The sequence below is a fragment of the Genypterus blacodes genome, unplaced genomic scaffold, assembly GCF_046128005.1.
Source record: "Genypterus blacodes isolate CSIRO-AG114 ecotype Tasmania unplaced genomic scaffold, CSIRO-AGI_Gbla_v1 ptg000037l_1, whole genome shotgun sequence".
NCBI lineage: Eukaryota > Metazoa > Chordata > Actinopteri > Ophidiiformes > Ophidiidae > Genypterus > Genypterus blacodes.
In genome coordinates, this window is record NW_027466850.1 from 1,998,190 (window position 1) to 2,017,679 (window position 19,490).

Consider the following 19,490-nt stretch of genomic DNA (forward strand, 5'->3'; position numbering starts at 1 on the left):
TGAGAGGAGCAGACAGTAGACGGAGATCAAAGAGGAGGAAAAAGCCCTGATCTGCCATCGAGAGATAACAAAGGGATTACAACTGCTTTTTACTCATTAAGGCCTGTTTACAATAAATGTTGTGTATATTATGTATATTTTGTATGTAAATCCCTTTTTGGAAACTTGAAACACTATAAGGAATGAGATATACATAATTGATGTCATGTATCTATCCATCTATCATAACTCCAGCGTGGGTGTAAGTATGGACATGGACATGCGTGACACGAGCTCAGATAACGATCCATCTTTACTTTCATACCGCAAAGCAAACCCTCAGATGTGTCTCTGATGTTTTTTCAGATATATCGGCTGAATCCAACATGAATTGTGACTGAATGGCAACTCCAATTACACAAAGTGACAAGCCAGTGTTATTCTGTGCCAGCCTGGCCTGAGTGAAAACAAATCCACGGCCAGAAATGTGTAGAATTTGCACCACAAAAAACGTTTTTCATCCAACCTCTGTAAACTCTTCCAGGCACCATTATCCAGGATTCCTCATCCGACGTCTCTCTGCTAACACAAATCTGATCAATTATTCATGCAGCCTCAGAGTAAATAAAAGCAACAAGGATGAAGCTCTGTTTCCCCGCTCACTGTCTTTCTTCTTCCACTAGAAGAAAGAACAAAAGGCAAAACCTATTTGAACATCTACTCTATCTTAAAATACTTTCTTTTTGTTTTAAGAAATTGTAACGGGCCTGGAAGAGTGAATGTTTAAATTTCACTTGGTATTGTTGACGACACGATCTTAACATCAACAGAACACAAATGTGCTAACTTGATGCTTCATTACCTCGGAGAAAGAGATAAACTTATATTGTGTGTGTGTGTGTGTGTGTGTGTGTGTGTGTGTGTGTGTGTGTGTGTGTGTGTGTGTGTGTGTGTGTGTGTGTGTGTGTGTGTGTGTGTGTGTGTGTGTGTGTGTGTGTGTTATGGAGATTAATACGGTTTGGTAATGCGTACTTGTGTTTATAAAGCAAAGTGGAGTCTTGATACGCCTTAATGACAGTCAATCAGCTTTGTGGGAACATCACCATAAAATGATAGAGAGCGACTATTTATAGAAGTGTATAGGCTGTTCATTTTCACTCTGAAGCGTGTCTGTGTTTGCATTTAGCATCCTGGATACAAAAAGACCTTTTCAAATCTGAGCTACCCACACAGACACTATTACATATCAGTTTAAAGTACTGATGGTTGCTTGATTTTAGACCAAACTTGACACTTTGTGACATGCAAAAATCCTCACACTCTTTGGGAACCTGCCTTTTTCCATTATGTCCAATCATTTCTGATCATAACCTTATACCCCACCCCCCACACTAAAGTAACCCTCACTTTACCATCGTAACAATCCAATATCCTCCACTACTTCCAAAAAAGTAGTGAGAAACGGCCTCATATTGAGCTTTTGGAATTCATGAGAAGGAGACACAAACTGTAAAATCTCAGTTGTGCCGCTCCAGATTGCCTCTATCCTCTTGATGTTAAACCACCAATAACACCAGCAGCATATTAGTTTGTTGTGTTATCGTCTGTTGGACACAACAAGACCACTGCGATAATCCTCAAACATTCAGTTGCTGCTTACATGCTGCAGTGCACAGGCAGCAGGAGTGTGTTCAATCAAACAAATGTCAAATTGGACTTAAATGAATTACAATAATTGTTATTAATGTGATTCTGTGTCATTTAAGATGCTGGCCTGTTTTCTGGTTCCATCTGTGCGCTGCGCTGCAGAGCCAACCTAAAGCATCATTTGTGCCAAATTCTCATCAAAATCTTATTCTGAATCCAAATGACACACATGTATATTTATAACTGCAAATGTAAATGTTCTCCTCTCACAATGCTACTGCTGGTATGCAGAGGCACACACACACACACACACACACACACACACACACACACACACACACACACACACGTCCCTACATGAGATGTAGCCACTTGTTGCTGTGTAAACAAAGAGGATAGAAAGTCTGGAGCGTGCGGAATCCTTTAAGGCAGAAGAAAACTGAATGTTTCTCTGACTTTGTTGAACTAGAAAAATGGACCACTTCTGTATATTCTGTTTATTTCTAGATCCTGTCCTCCTGCCCCATCACCATCTCCCCATTTCTTGCAGTCGTCTGTCATTCCCATCTGGCCTCTTTCAACCATTTCTATTTCTTCTCGCCTGATAATCCTCTACAGACGTTCCTGTTCCGTCTTCCACCTTGTTCCGTCCTCTCATTCATCTCCTCAGCTTCTCCCTCTTCTCTTTCAGCACCGTGCCTTTCCTCTAACACTCTCCACCTCCCCGTTCATCTCATTTTCACCAGAACGTCCCTCTTCATTCCGACTGTCAGTCCCCCTACCCTCCTCCGGGCTTGGTTTATACTGTGCTTTTCTGTTACCTTGGTAACAGAAGACCACCGGGATGACAGGGAAACACAAGTCTGCTCCTGCCTCAACAATGGCACGTATGAGCACAAACGCACAAACGCCCACCCACTGCTACACATGATAACGTGCAGCTCATCACTGTGTGAATATTGCACACTTTGTGGGTCAAATCACACAGGCACAATTTGAGAGATTGATCCGCTCAGTCAGTGTCCTGCGGAGATTGTAGAACTGTTTATAGGTCATCAAGAAACATCACACACATCACAAGAACAAACACACACACACCTGAGGCACCGAGACACACACAGACCGCTGCCGCTGTGTACCTGAGGCACACTTTACCGTGAGTGCTTCTCCAATAACAAGGACTCGGGTAAAAAAATATATAAATCACAGTTCTGATGTCTCTTTGTGTGCAAGTGTGTGTGTGTGTGTGTGTGTGTGTGTACGTGTGTAATATTTGCATTGCATTTAAATGTAAATGATATGGGTAATTACACTTTACAGGTTGGATTGTTTTGATTCACGGAATTTTGACGTCTAACACAACAATCAAACCTATTTCGTCACGTATAAACAATCACACTCAGGTGCACCAAACACGTAAACACTAGTCCACCAAAAGGTTTGCTTCCATTTGAACATTGGTGCAGTTGGTTGCAGGTATAACTAAATGTTTTATGACGGTCCAGACCAAAGTGACCATTCACAGATTTGCTATGGGTTATACATATTTTAAACAGGAAACCCAATGAGCTATGGCTGCACTTTGACTGAGGCAGGAATAATGTATCAACAGGACATACGGGTTGAGGACTGCATTAACAAACAAATGGAACCACCGCACAAAAACCAAGACACATTCAGAAAGGTACATCAAAGAGCGAGAAAGGCTTTCAGAGAACTGCAGAACAATGCTGCCTTAAAGTTAAAACCTTAGACAGAGTCAACAAAGCTCCCTGGAAAACAAATTCACATATTTGAACCTCTACAGTGACGTTTGTACTGTTGTAACATTATCAAAGGAGCAATAACATATCAATGCAGTGAGCTTGAGGGGTCATCTTGAGAAATGAATGACTGAAAAAAGATGAATGAGTGAATGAATGAGGCTGGGGGTAAACGAACACACATTTTCCTTTCCATGTCTCACAAATGAAGAGAGGAAGGCATTGATTTACTGAAAAAGGTCAATACACACATCAGTGGTCCAATGCCGAGTATGATTACTGGACTCAGCTTTGGAATAACAGATCAAAACTGCTATCTTTACCACTAGAAACACTTCTATGTACAGAAATGTATTAATACAGTCTTTAACTTCTACATGAACTATTTCAATATAGACTTTAAGATCACCTTTGTGATATGACGCAATACTGAGATAGGTTTTAAAAATTTCATCTGAGGCTCTCAGTTAGGGAGATAAAAAGACAACATTTACTTTGAAAGTCTGCTCAGACAGAAGCAAAATCAATATTGAAACACAACCTAAATAACATGTTTCGTCTTTCAGAGCCCAACTGAACTGAATCCTTTGAAAATACTGCACACACACACACAAGCATAGCATACTGAGCTTTGTTTCGACGCGTTTCCAATCAATAAGTACTTTTCAGTTCTTCGCATTAACCAAATAAGCAGCAGAATCATTGAAATGTGACACTGAGCATCAGTCATTAGTGGGCCCTGTTCACATTTCGTCATATCAATCATTTCTTGTGTATTGATGAACGAGTAATCTAATTTTAGAAGGGCAACGGGAGGCAAAACTTCAGGCTTTGTTTTATGTTTGTGAAATGGTTGAAGTCTGAGGGTAAACTAAAGAAAGTAGGTGACTGCTTCACTTCTTCAAAGCTACAAACCATGGCCATCAGTCAACATGAGGCAAGGTGGCCTAGTTGTGTCCATCCAGTAAAACTCAGCGAGCCTTCAACGGCTGCATTTGGAACTCCTTATAATCACTGAGCTCAGATAAATGCAGCTGAAGTGCAGTTACATCAGCAAAACAATAATACTGGGATGCTGTCCTTTTGATATGTCAGACTCAGGAGCCATCAATCAAACATGGCAGCATCTGTATGTCTGCCTCTAGGACAGAAACGGAGACAAAGAGGGAGCAGACTAACCAGAGACGGTGTGTTGTGATGTGTGTGATCTGGATCTGCATGATGGACTGCTGATGTGCCGCGATAGTGAGACAGGTGACAGAGCCAATGAGTGATCATGGAAGAGGCTCTGACAGAGAGACGAAACAAGATGGATGCCTGCGTGTCTTACGCCGCAACGTTAGTAGTCTGAATCTCTGACACACACACACACACACACACCATGCAGGTTGAACACAAACACACCCAGTTAGATATTATTAGGATCAAATACGAACACTAACATACAAAGACATCAATTTTAACACTATTATCACAAATAACAAACTCTCCCCAGGATGAAGAAGTAATGAAGACAAAATTTAATAAATTGTGTTATTTTTCAAGCCAACTTCAAATTAATGACACTGTCGGGGATAATCAGGCCAGAAAACTGATTTTTTTTCTCAGCAGCAGCAGCAGCAGCAGACGATCAGTTCCCGTTCCTGGTGAAATGAGGACACGGAGCAAAAATGACAACACACAACACAAAACCATCTCAAACAGGTTTGGGCTTTGACACATTTCAGGCTTTTAAGTAATAGATGTGGGACCTACGGCTGACAGGTAGACAGCAGCCATCTAAAGATACATTAGGCTTGTTTCAAAACTTTATTATGTTAATCTGGGCTGTCAACATGATGCTGTCACACAAGAGACCAACTGACTGCAACTAAAGAAAGAAGACAGGAGTGTGTGTGTGCTAGTTTTGTTATATTTTGTTTGTTTTATTTGAAGTCTGCAGGGCTAAAAGCTGCTTTGTGTGAGTGAGATACTGCGTGTTGGAGTGAAAAGTTGGAATCTGTAATCTTGGATATAACTGCAAAAAAAACATGGGAGAATAATTGCGTACACACTCTGTGACGTACAGGAATCCAGGAGGAGATGACACACTGATTCATTCCCTGCAACATTTTTTAAGTTCTCGGCAATAAAAACTGCTTTTCCCAATACACTATAGCAACAGAGCACAACACTCCAGCTCTCCTGCAAAATGCCAAAATTGAACTCGAACATTAAACTCATCTTTCAAAATGAAATAATTGCGTCAGTGAATAAGTCGAATAACAGCAAAATGTTTAGACACACACCGATATATTGTCAGTGTGAAGTTTGTTCCTCATCTGTAAATCTCTGGAAGATGTTTCTCCCCCTACTTTGCCACGCTGATTGATCACTTCAGCAGACATCATTTCTCTGTAGCCAACAGTGCGTGTGTGCACTAAACCAAATACTGCTGTGTAAAAATGCTCGCCCAATCCCTACGCATTCATGAATACACAGGAGTAACACAACATGATGGCAGCTGTCCTTGGTTGATCTAAGATGTTGGAAATGTAAGTGATTAGTGAGCAAATTGAGTAAATGTGTTGATCTAATTGGAGTAGTATAAGAAAATGTGAGTCATTGTAGAGGATTTTGGAATAAGGCATTATATAAGTACAGTCCATAATTGGAGGCTAATGGTTGATACTGTTACGCAATAAGACATCTTGTATCTTTACATATGCAAATGTGTACATCTGAGTGCAGGAGGAAAGAGAAAAATATGCTGCTGAAAGAGAGAAGACTATCTATGTTTTTGTGCCGTGCATGTATGTCAGATTGCTGACAATCAAGCGGACATCTTCCTCCCAGCATTTGTCAAAATATGCCTGCGTCCTTTTGAGAACTGAAAGAATGATTTATTGTTCATCAAAATACAGAAGAATTTGAGGCACGGATAAGAACACAGGGGAGCAGCAGGCCATGGAAATCAGTCACCTCAGAGACTCTAGAGGGGTTGACAAGTCTGCATTTGCCTTTGTCAGCAGAGCAATGAATAATACACAGAGAACGCCTCCAGCTCATCACATGTGCCTGCATAGGTAAGCTTTAAAGTTCACAAGGGAGTACGCACGGCAGGTATGGTGGCTCTTCCTATGGTTAGGTAGTGCTTGACAGGTTTGTGTTATACTGTATATACAGCTGTCATCCAGACGACAAGACTTAGATAAATTAACCAACACTTATTAAAAAAAAGATGAGATGAGAGCAAAGGTGGCTGATAAAAAAGAAGACTCAAAGTCAGCACTGATGTGATAACAATGGAAGTCATAGTGCTAACAAAGGATTGAGTTCCAATCACTGTAACCGTGTTTAAAAGGACAAACGGCGTGTGTTGTTCTTATGTATGCATTGTGTAGCAACATCATCTGAATCCGGCTGACGAGAGAATCGTGAGCGATACTATGAGCTGTTGATCGCAGATGCACATACGACATGTAGCCGCATCAAACCACCGCCTCAGGGAAACACTATCATCTTACTCCTGCTACTTTAAAAATGCAGTGTTTGTTTCTAAAGCTGCTTATTCAAAAGACATCACGATTAACTTTAGAATTTATTTAAAACAACAAAGAAAAAGCGTCAAATAGTGTTGGTCAGGTTGAAATCAGTGAGTATCTTATAGCACAAACCCACTCATTAGAGTTCTAAAAATGCTTCCCTTTATGCCGGCACGTACCCAATCCCAGAAGAGGAGAGCGGCATGAATTACAAACCAAGCTGTGGATTTGTCTCAGCAGAAGCTTGTTCCGGAATTGCGATGGCGTCAGTAGTTACAACTATTTCCTCCCAGCCAGGAGTGACATCCCCTGGTCCTTTCCATGTCAAAGTTCCATGTTCCCTCCGTGTCTGCATCTTGCTTCCTCTGGGTGATCTTATTTCCTCAACCATAAAGACGTGTTGCCCTTGAACAAGGCACCAGGCCATAGATCTAGAATTGTTCCCTGGGTGCTGCGCTCTGCCTGCCAACTGCTTCCTAATAGTTAAGATGGGTGAAACGCAGAGGACAAATCTGGGCCACAGCTTCATCATCTGTGAATACAAGTGGGAACATTTGCCTTTTTAATCTCAAGCACCAGAAAACCTGCACTGAGATGGTTTTGCCATTAGATTATGTATCTGCTTTATGTCATAGGCATTCAACAAATAAGCCTGTTATTTACACATAAAAACCAAGATTGCTAAAAGCTGTTTTTTATTTAGCTCTAGATAATAACAAGCCAGACCAAGCAGCAACGCACCATTTGCAAACAAGACTAATGCCCTCTTATCTATCCCTCCATTTTCTGTGCTCTTTTACTCCTGCTAAGGCTCACGGGGAGCTGAGAGCCTCTCAGCACGAATTGGGAACATGGCACAGAAACTCACACGGTGTACTGGAGAGGCTCTTAGGTAAAGAACAAATATTAGCCACTTCCGACTTGGGTAAGCTGCAATCTGAAGTAGAATTCTGCAGCTGTTACAGCTTATGCCATGTTTGATTTGCAGAGAGTGCCGTATTTAAATTCAATGTCTCTCAGCTCAGACATGAATGTCGGAGAAAATCCTTCCACAAAGTGCTGCGGCTCTGACAGAAAATGAATGAAAACTAAAAAAATGAATGGAAAGATGGTAACAACAAATGCAATCCAGGACATTAAATACTTTTGGAATACTTATATGTACATTTTTGACTATGAAACAGCATTGTACTGATAGGTATTTTGCCAATCTGCAATGGAATGTTTTCACATTTTATTAGGTTATGTTTTCACACATCTATCTTCACTCAATATCCTATGACATCAATGATTCAGACCCTTTGCAGTGATACTTGAAATTAAACTCATGTGCGTGCAGTTACTATTGATAATCACCGAGATGGTAAACTAAATTGATTGGACATGAATAATATACACAGTTCACAAAGTCACGAGTTCAAAGGAATGGAACTCAGAGACAGGATTGTGTTGAGGAACAGATCAGGGGAAGGCAGCAACCTTTCTGCAGCATGGAAGCTTCCCAAGAACACAATGGCCTCCATCATTGTCAAAGACCTGTGGCACTAGTAGGACTCCTTCTAGAGTTGGCTGTCAGTAGTAGTAGTAGTTACTGCAGTGTGTGAATGTCTGGACTGGATTTATTCCTGGTTTGGTTGGAACCTAAGGAGTTTTCTCTCACCCAAAGGGCAAGTGGTCTTCAATGTGAGCAACACTTGTTTGTGGTTGTAGCATCATCTTCAGGCCTCTTGTGCATACCTGACAGAAACATTCTGGTCATTCTGTCACGAGCCGTCCAAACAGAAAGAAAAACAATTGCGAAAACATTTACCGTGCCAGACGTAGCTGTGTGTGACTACAAATCGAAAAACAATATTCCCAGCTGAGCCGGATCAGTAGCTAAAGCTGCTATTGCACAAAGCAATAAAAATCACAGCAGGCTGAGTTTATGTAGTGGAAAAAGCAACATCCCCAGAGTCTAGGCCTCTTATGGTCCAAAGCTGCAAAGCTAATTAGCCCTGGTCTCAATCTAATCTCTGGATGCCTGTGAGCTGCTCCTGATGTCTTTCAGCCCTGGGTAATGGACAATAATTAGAACCATTGATTTTTTACACTATGGGAGGGAGGAGAGAGAGAGAGAGACGGAGAGAGATGTTAATAGTGCTGATGTGAACAGAGGGGGAGAGCAGAGGAGAAAATGGGAGTGACGGTCAGATGAAAATAACTGAAGAGAAAAAAAACCCATAAGTGATATAAATTGGTGACATTCTGTGCAATGGCTGGCAGAACACGAGGAGAGGGAGTCGGTTAGCAGGACGAACAAGTGATGAGGAACAGACCTTCAGGAGCCAAATAGCACCGTACCAAAATGAAAAAAAAACAGGGAGTAGCTGATAGAGTCAACAAGTTCCATTTTATCCACAGATCTCATCTATTGCTTTCAAGTAAAAGCAAATGGGGCGTGTCATTTTCCTCATCTGCGACCTAAGACTAGGCACAAATGTGAAATGTGAATAAACCTTGAGGGCCGACTTGAATTCAGATGAGTTGTGGCTGTGCAGTGGAGCTCAAAGTAAATGGAACACGACCCTGCTGTTGTTTTCCATGCAAACACTTCAATCCCCACAAGTGGCCGAAACCTATTAGTGCTGTGGGATTTGTGTGATCTCCATTAGAACATGAAATTAGTATAAAACACAGCTTGAGGCTGTTCAGGGGACAAGTGCACTGTGTTCCCCTCATACAATTAGGCAACATGGTACACTGTAGTATCATAAGGAAACAAAGAGAGAAACACACCCAAGGAAGCCTGTGACAGTAAATTGGCTGCATAAATTTGCTTTGGCATTGTTCTGGATACCCTCGTCTTATATCACTGTTTACAGCACAGTCTAAATGACATGTTTTGCATCCGTAGTGCCAGATAGTACGCTTAAATAAAAAGGATCTGTTTAGCGATTGGATTTTGTACAGCATCCACAAAGATCAGGGGAATATGAGAGAAGAGAAAGGCGTCACATCACTTATACTGGGAGTCCAAATTCGATTCATTTCTGTATGTTGTCAGAAACCTCAGGAGACATGATGGCTAGACAGGCTTTTGTTGTAAAAAATGTTGTAGCAATTTTCAGCATTTACTTGCTATCAGGGAAATTCTTCCTGATAATTAGATGAGAATAAAAAAGCTGAAATATGGTCTTTCGGTGCGAGACGATCCTATTACTGGCTGTGCAGTGGAGCAAAAATGACAAATGTACACAAAAGGGCACAAAGACAAAATAATTGGTACCAAGGGTGGATGGATGAATGAAATAGATGTTAGGAATGAATGAACTGATTAATGGACCTAGCAGGGCGTAGAAAGACAGACATGCTAACTATGCCGGTGAAATAGAGGCCTCTCCATCATTCTTTGTTGATGCCATGTGAATCAGAGTTTCCACCAGCCTGTGATTACACACAGGTATGTGAACGTCTCAATAGATTGGGGGTGGGCTAAAATTTTAAATTGGCGTTTAATATAATGACACATTCACGAAAAAGTGCTATTAGCCTGAGCACCATAACCTTCCTGCACCTTGCTGTTATATACTACATGTCAACCTGACTAGAGGCACGGTAATTAGGGCTCCTGACCTGGACCTGCAGAATTTAAATAACAGCTCTAGCAGAGTGCTGATGTGTTCCGTATTCACTGGTCAATAAATGCCATTATCTATGGACACCCTAATGAAGGCAGTGAGGGGTAAGGAGACTGTAGACGACTCCTTGATGGAATTCGATCATGAGTGAATCGGGGAAAGTGACTTGACCACTAAAGTGATGGCTGTTGATGATGTGAGCTGAAGTCCAATTATAACCTAAAAGGAAGATGATGGAAGAAAGTTTCTGAAGCCAAATGACTAATGCTTTCCAACTCTAACACCGTGATCTCACATGGATCCTTTCATTTTCCCTCCAGCAGTCTCATCACTTCTACAGCTTGTTCCAGCACTTCATTGGGTTTTATGGCGGCACCGTTATGGGTTATGTGTGCGACGACTCTTGCACTCCACACATTTGTTACCCTCATAAAAAGAGAAAAAGCTTTTTCTAAGAATTTCTAATAAATCTGAAAAATTTGAGTCTTTGATAAGTGTGACTTTGTAATAATGGATCTGCCTGAGGTTCTGTGGGGTTGAAGATGAAAGAATTAAATGTAACTTCAATACAACCGGAGGGGTTTAGAGAAGATGTCGTGGCACAAACATTGGCTGAGGTCTTGATTCAGTTTGTGAAAGAAGAGAAACAATTGCACCTTTAAAAGGATTCTTTCAAGTATTTATAAGAGAAGCACAGAAAATTCTGATGGCTCAGAAGAATGGGGACACTCGCATGTTGACTAACAGGATGATTGATGAAGAAACTTATTTGAAACTGCAAGAAATCTGTTTAGATTAACCACTGATGGGGAAAGTGCTGAGAGAGAGAACTACACTAAAACGACGAGTAGCAGTCTGTGTCTACACTTTCCCCAGCTGTGGTTACATTCAACACTCACAAATAAATCCTGTTCCAGTGTTTACGTCATGAAGTGTTCTACAGAGGGATATCAACAATAGACCCTATATCAGCAACTGGCTGCACTTGTGCAACCTCAGTGTCAACGTGTATTCGGAAAAATGTGTCTTTGTTACTGTTGTTTAGAATGTTTGAAGTTGTTTAAAATGACGTCAAACGGATGCTATTTTCACATAATTCTGTTTTGACAAGCAACCACAAATCTGCTGACGGCCTCTGCCCTCGAGCAAGCAGTCACCAGTACATGTGTAGCAAGCTCATTCGACCAGTGAGCGAATTCAACAAACGTGTGAGAAAGCTGCAGCAGATAAGAGGAAACTGGTCTATTCACCAATCTAAACCATCTAGGATATCTTGGAATTATGTTGAGATAAAATAGGACCGTTTGTGATCTGTGTTATGAGAGTGTTGGTTGTTGAACTTAAGAGTGTTTGCTTTCATTTTGAGATGACCAAAGACGCATTGCTGAGATGAAGCAGATGAGGCTAACAGTGGTATCACAGCATGAGAAGTGGTGTGTGGAAAATAGAGCCAGCGAGAGTCACGAAGCACATTCCTAAACATGGGAAACCATTCACTAGGAGACCATTCACATAGAAAACACATTCCTTTTTTGATGAGAAGGTTCTTTGCAAAATAGAGAAACAATTGTCTACAGGATGAAAGATATGTTTGTATATGTTCAGGCTCTCCAAGACTACGGTACATCTGCAATATGACAAAAGGTTTGTACCCACAAACAGATCTGTGTCTGTGTGTGTGTGTGTGTGTGTGTGTGTGTGTGTGTGTGTGTGTGTGTGTGTGTGTGTGTGTGGTGTATTGTACTATAAGAAATCACGTTTCTTAGTTGGACTAATCTGTTATATGAAGATTCCCTTCCATTCCTGTCCAGTGAAGTCTTACATTTCAATAATAATTCATTTTACCAGATGAGAGTCATTACTGGCTGTGACTCATACAGTTCCTACTGTAAATTACTGCAGTACAATTGCGTGTACATTATCTGATCCTTGCTACATTAACTGCTTTAGGGGATTCATTCCTTTTTAACCTATTAAAATGAGTAAAAGGAAGATGACACAGACATTGTATAAGCTAAACTACAAATTCAAAATGTCAAGGTTTAAATGTTATTAAAAAAATAAATAAAAAGTGCTTTCTTATTCATAAATGTGGTAATTTGAAGTGTTAAATCTTAATTTCCTGATGTATAAAACGTTACTCTTCATAGACAAATGTGAATTTAGTTCAGTCTTAATTTTATTTAATTAATAAAAACTAATAAAATAAATTAAAACCCATTCAATTAAAATAAAACATCAATAAGTTGGATGTAGATTTATTATGACTGTGTCAATCAATTTCAGTGTGAGCAGTTTTTAATCATGCGCTTTGACTTTTGCTGATGCCCCAATCCTTTGGTTTAGAGTTGGTTTACTGATTGCACCTCTGACACAAAACACTGGGACGTCTCGATAAATTAAGAGTGAATTTAGGCGTCCCCGGCGCTGCATTATCTTCTGTTTGGTTTGATTTTCTCAGTGTTGTTTGGTGAGCTGGCCATTACAGATAAGCACAAAGACTCCAGAGGACCACCAACAACCAACAACCACCTTATAAATACCCTACCTGCAGTCAGTCAAGGACACAAACAACTATTAACCGTCGCCCAGAACTTGACATGTTGACATTAGGTGGCAGCCCGCCAAGATGGGAGACAGTGTGGCTCATGCCAAAGTCGAGCCAACAGCACTCCTCCAGCTGCTGGATAATGAACCAAGATATATCACACACCCTATTTTCATCCAGAGTCTGACATATCACAACCCAATATCAGACAGGAAAAAAAAAAAGAAGGAATGTAAACAAATATTATGTTATCCAGCAACCATCAGGAGCTTCTCCATGAGAATAATTGAGATTTTGTACAAGCATAGAAAATGAAGTGGCGCTTTCCTCTTTAGCAAGTGGATCCACTCATATAAATATTCAATCATATTGACTGGGTATTAAGCATTTCATTATTGACAAATGCATGTCCTTTCACTCCTCGCTGCTCAATTTTCCACTCAACTTTCTCGGTCCTACGCTGTAATTAGATGACCTTTCCTGACATAATCAAGAGGAGTACGCGGATTATTTTAATTCTATGTTGTTTTTAGACATTAGCGCTCGTAGACATTTGCTGATGCACTGATGTCTTTTTCTAAACAAACGCTGCTCTCAAAAGTTTACAAATATCCAGAGTTTCTGCTCCCCAACATCTCGTTTGGACAAAACCCCAGCAAGTCTATGAAAGCAGCGTCATTATTTCACCAGAAGGATGATATGAAAAGACCATTAACATGATGAGATGTGAAATCTGGGACATGAAAACCACATTCATTTCCGTTGTAACACTTAAAATAATGTTACATCAGAAAATCGTTTATACACAACACACAGCAACGTTTTCGTCCGTTTGACCGTCATCATATTATGCAGAGAGCGCGTGAGATACTTCACTATGCATGCACAGTTGCACACACCCTCCGGAGACACAGCAGGGAATGTACAAATAGTAGAATTACTCCATAACGTTAACTGTTCCTCAATTATCATAAACCTCGTAAACATTACCCATATGCTTGGCTTCTAGAAAGTCTCTGACCAGAGACAAGAGCAGTCCTACTCTCTCCTACAGGGACTTCCAGGGGCAGAAAAGGTGGCAACATGTAGTGAAGGCATGCACCTGCTCAGCTGCACTTCACACTGGAGATCAGCAGAACTTTACTCACCATATTTCAATTCATAAAAAGCTACAACAGTATGATCGTTGCATAAACATAAAGGTCAACAAAGAAGGCGGAGGGCAAAAAGAGACGGAAAGCACGAGACGAGAGAAGAGGAAATGTAAATGGAGAGGCGACGGGGAAGGGAGGATGTTGGCTTCTTTCACACCTCGCATGTGTCATCTCATGGGAGCAATTAGAGGGGGAAATTAAGAACACATCAATCAGCACTGAGTGGTGAATGGAAAATAACTCTGACTATGCAAGACTGTAGATTTAAGCAGCAGCTTCTCTCTGTTAAATTCACACCCTTTTGAACAAGCAGGAGGTTTCTATGCCCAAATGCCCAATTATACTACCTAAGTGCATCCAGACGAGAGATATTTCTGCTTAATTAACAGAAATGTCAATGCCAAACTGTTACTTCATTCATCATATTTACCTTCAATTACCAGCAGCCTATTAAAACAACAACTTTAAATAATAATTTCACATAATTTTCATATGGAACATTTCTATTAATCAGGTCCAGATGCTGTCATGTTGCTCTTATTGCCGCATTTAAAATGTATAAACAGAAGGATTAAGTAGAAAATAACCATAGCAATGGTAACACAACAACACACACACACAAACCATATAAAAAGTAAGCTGTTACTCAATGTTTGCTCTCGTTCTTTTATCAAGTATACTTTTGAAAATCTGAAAAGTTTCTCTGCAGCTTCAACTTGCACAAACAATCAATCCAATCCAAAAGTCAATCCAAAGTCCTTTGTTGCAGTAATCTAACCCAGAGCTGCTTAATTGCCTTATTTGTCAGTGTGCTGAGCGTTTGCCAACAGTTCTCCATACGCAACAAATCATATTAGCTCTTCCGTATTGGCTACACGTCAATACAACTCCACTGGCATTTCAACTAGCAATCAGGTTTGTGGCTCAGATTGGTATGCACTCAGGGTAAACAAACAGCAAAATACACTTCATTCACTGTTAACTGAAGTATTGAATCTGGTAGAAACATGAAAATACAAACTTAATTAAAATAATTAGTTCAACAGGTACAATCAATACCATTTTCTCATCTATCACCATCACAACAGCAGTTTCCTTCAGCAGGACACTTAAACCACACAGCTGCTTTGGTGGCCAGAGTACAAAAGGTAATTCCCTCTGGCGTCAGAACATATTGACATCATTACCTGATTTTTTAAGGGTTTATACAATTAATTCCTCATTCCCCAACAGTTGATTTTGAACCCTAAAATAATGCTTTAAGTCCCAGTGTACTGTATGTAACTGCTTGAGTACATCGTTGCTCTGATGCCTGATACTAAATGAGTCAGAGCTACGCTTGAGCGAAGTGCTTCAGTCCCTGAATCTCATTCCTGTCAGCCAGCGTTTCCTGTCAGCCGGCGGTTTCCTCTGGCACCAGCCGGACCTTTTATCATCAAATAATTGAATTTCCTCTACGCTGCAGCCCATCAACACCCCATGATATGCCCCATTGTGGCCCTAATTTTGTATGTGCATACACTTGTGCAGGCAGAAACCAAGACAAAAGAAAGAAAGAGACTGCAAGAGCTAAACCAAAACGATTTCCTGATCTCCTACCAAAGCAGCGGTGTAAAGAGCGTGACATGTTTTGAGGTGATTAGAACCTCCCTGTGTTCCTGAAACCAAATTATCCACTTAAGTACAGAGACCAGCACCCTTGAGCCACTTTAAGACACTGTTAGACGTGCAATTAAATGACTGCTTTAATCCAAAGGACCCAAAACAGAGTGCAGTGTGTGTTGTTGTGTAGTGTAAATATGCGTGTTCTACAGAGGTGCACAATTTAACAAAGCTGATTAATCGCCGCACTAAAATTTCATGCTCATCCCCAAACAGCCAACAGACCTTCACAGTATAATTTGGTTTGAGAGTTATTGAGAGGTAATGAGTTTGGATTCATCCTCTGAGCCATGTCACTGGAGGACTGGCGGTGTTAATTAAACCTCGATCAAATGCTGATAAAAGTCTACAGCGTTGGCTGGGTGACAGTCAGGGAGATTACATCTGATTGGAAATCTGTATTATTTCTCAAGAGTTTTCAATTTAGATTCTGACATGTTAAGACAAACAAGGTGCTGCTCTCCATTGCCACCAGATAATAGAGTAGACTGCGATTCAATCTACTATTCCTTGCTATGAAACCCTTTCAAACGATTTCTGCATTTACCTTTGGTACGACCCTGGTGTCAGGTAGATCCCACAGGAAAGAAACCTGGCAGATATTGTGCAAAGTATTTAAATCTTTACTCCGCATCTCTAGAGCACACTGAATTGATTTGAGACCTTGTGAATACACTGCATGATTCTCACCAACCTCGACACAAAACCATAGCCGGCTGTTTCCCATAAACAAAGTGAGTCCAACAGAGGCAAAGTACAAAAGGTTTGGTAAAGAATATCCAAGCATTTAACAAACTAAAAAGAGATTATTGGACTCAGGTGGACAGAAACTAACGGGTACGTATTTGTGTCCGCAGTGAGTTAACGAAACCCACACAGCTCAAATGTATCATGGGTACAAAACCAACTGAGACGGAAGTCTTACCCGTGTCTGTCTCCATCCACCAGGATTCGAACCAAGATGCCTGTGACAGCAACTAGGATAGGGTAATGGTCAACACTCTCCAGACCTGCAACACGCACAATATGTGTGTATTAATACCGATACATGGAACTATTGATTTACTGAGGTTCAGTTGATTTTTGCAATTACATTCTTGAAAATAAAACCTATACTTTGTTAGTTTGTCACAGATTTTTCTTTCATTTCCTACATGCATTGAAATAACCATAGCCAATGTGCAATGTCAGATATGGGGGTCAGAAGACAGACTGGTCTGGTTGGTCTCCTTCCCGGTCTGGTGAGTCACAAATTTGTTTCAATTGAGTGATATCCTCTCTCCACATACTATAATCTATGGCTCTTGAAATCTCCTTCCCCGCCCCCCAAACTCCTGTGTGAATAGGAGCTGATCCCCAGGGGAGCATGAACACCCTGATACTCCATCAAAGAGAGAATAATAACTTTCTCAGCAGGATGTGTGAACCAACTATTCCTTCTCTTGCCATTTCATTGACTCACAGATTTACCCAATCATAAATCCAGTTGCAATGTAGTGCTCGACTGTATTCATTGATTGAACTCTGTAGGTATCTTTACGTTTTTTTCAACAGTTGTTGTAACGAAATGCAATCATTTCTTTTCACTGCCTTTCGCCTTCTACTGCTGTGATGTTTACGTTCTTCCGTATCTTAAACATGTGATGCTAGTACCTGGCAGCCGCAAGTTGACAACACGATCAAACAGGTTCTTCTCTGCCGTCACTCTGTTCAACACCTGGTTCAACAGCTGGAGGAAGAGACAAAGTTGGATCAACACACAACAATAATCCATTATGAAGAAGAGGAAAAACATTACATTATGCTGTTATGACATAAGTGAGTGGTATACAGTATGCATTAGAGAATTGTGTTGAGTTGAAGTACAATGATAAACTTTATTCTTCAACCTAACCTAATTTATAATAAGTATGGATGACAGAATAGTGATCTCAAGTAAAAAGAGCATTATGTGAAGAAGATTTAATGCAGGCCAATTATACTGAATTCAATTAGGTTCCTGTATTTCTTCCGCCCACTGACAGTCTTAGTGAGATGGGTGAAGAGACAACATAGATGTAGCTGCAGACAGAAGGGGTGAGAGCAAAGGAACAAAGCAACAATAAACATGTCAACCCATCGTCCCGACACTGAGCCAATTAGCAACAGATATATCAGCTTGCCGTGAGCTATAAAGTGAGCCCCCGTCTTAGACCAAGCAGTGGGATTTGGAAAACAGCAGCTTGAAACACAATTTAAAGAAATCACACTTATAAGCAGTATCAGCATAATGCAACATGAGACAGATAGATACTGTAAACACAGTAAGATGGAGCTGTGATTCTTGATAATGGAGCTGTCAACTAAGTACTGGAAAGACATCAAAACAAACAAGCAGTCAGACAGATGATGGTTCTCCGAGGAAGTAAGTTAGCGAGACTGCATTTACGAACTCAAGGGACATCAAGCTCCCTTTAGTTGACAGAGAACTCTAGTATCAGGAATGGTAAAACATCACATTATCATCAATATCATTCCGACTGTGAACAGACCTGAGCCAGTCGTCTGAGGAGTAGCTCTGCAGAGGGACGGGACCAGTCCAGAAAGATCTCTGGCACCAGGGTGACCGTCATCTCCAGCACACGCAGCAGGCTGACAGAGAGGTCAAAGCATGTCGCACATACCTGGAGAAAGAATTGGGGAAACATGTAGCCAGATTTACTAAACCTGACACATGGACGCACATTTCTGCAGCACCAACATTTACGAGCACTGACTTTATAGATGAGCACAGCCGCAAAGAGTTGATTTGATATCAATCCTGCAAATCTAACACCCAAGCAGATTACCTCTCTAGATATCACAGCACAAGAGGGCCGAGAAAGGGGGGAAAGTAAAAGACAGACCCTTTGTGTCACTCCACCATCTGGCAGTGAGTAGTTAGTAGTTTCAATACTTGAGGAAATTCATTTTCACCACCACACCGGTAAAACACAAAGAGCTCATACAGAATTGTCTTTATTATCTGAACAATGACTCGTGCTCTATCGTCACCTCCAGCAGCAGTTCCTGGTTTGGTAAAAGGACCCAGGCCAACAATAGGCTGCCCGTGTGGCACAGAGGTGTATCCTATTTTGATTTTCTGATTGACATTCCGTGAAATTACCTGTTTTTGGGACACAGTCTTTATGGTAATGAAGATGACTATTAACAGAATTATTATAGGTTGTCTACTATTTTCAGGCCTCTCCCTGCAATATATAGTATTTAATTGTCTTGATTGACAGGAAATGTGGTGAGGTCCAATAGCTGCTGACAGAGCCGAAGGGTTGGCTGCAGCTGTGATGCCGTCAGAGTGCTGAGCTGGAAATATGGAAGCCAATTTATTTTTCTTGTGAATACTTATGTTTTGTGGAATTCTGGCAAATGAATTCTCGGAGGGTATTTTGTTGTTTTTCCTGACAGTTTGTGAGTGAAGTATTCAGTGCTTCCTCAGCCAAAACACCCTCATTCATTACCCAGATGTGACAGAATGCACCGTTTTCTATGTAGAGACACTTCTTGCGTCCATTATCCTGGCATCTCTTCCCTTCATGAGCATATTTTAAAAAACT

At 40.8% G+C, this 19,490-nt stretch overlaps 1 protein-coding gene across 1 annotated transcript in view; it reads right to left on the reverse strand.

Moving 5' to 3' along the window:
* The window catches only part of rnf123 (ring finger protein 123), an 86,579-nt gene that overhangs the window by 38,208 nt on the left and 28,881 nt on the right, over nucleotides 1-19,490 (reverse strand). Inside the window, exons 34-36 of the mRNA XM_076147279.1 lie at nucleotides 18,429-18,560; nucleotides 17,551-17,626; nucleotides 16,823-16,907 (exon numbers count right to left, since the gene is read on the reverse strand). Coding sequence (XP_076003394.1) covers nucleotides 16,823-16,907; nucleotides 17,551-17,626; nucleotides 18,429-18,560 — 293 coding nt within the window. The remainder of the gene's footprint in view (nucleotides 1-16,822; nucleotides 16,908-17,550; nucleotides 17,627-18,428; nucleotides 18,561-19,490) is intronic.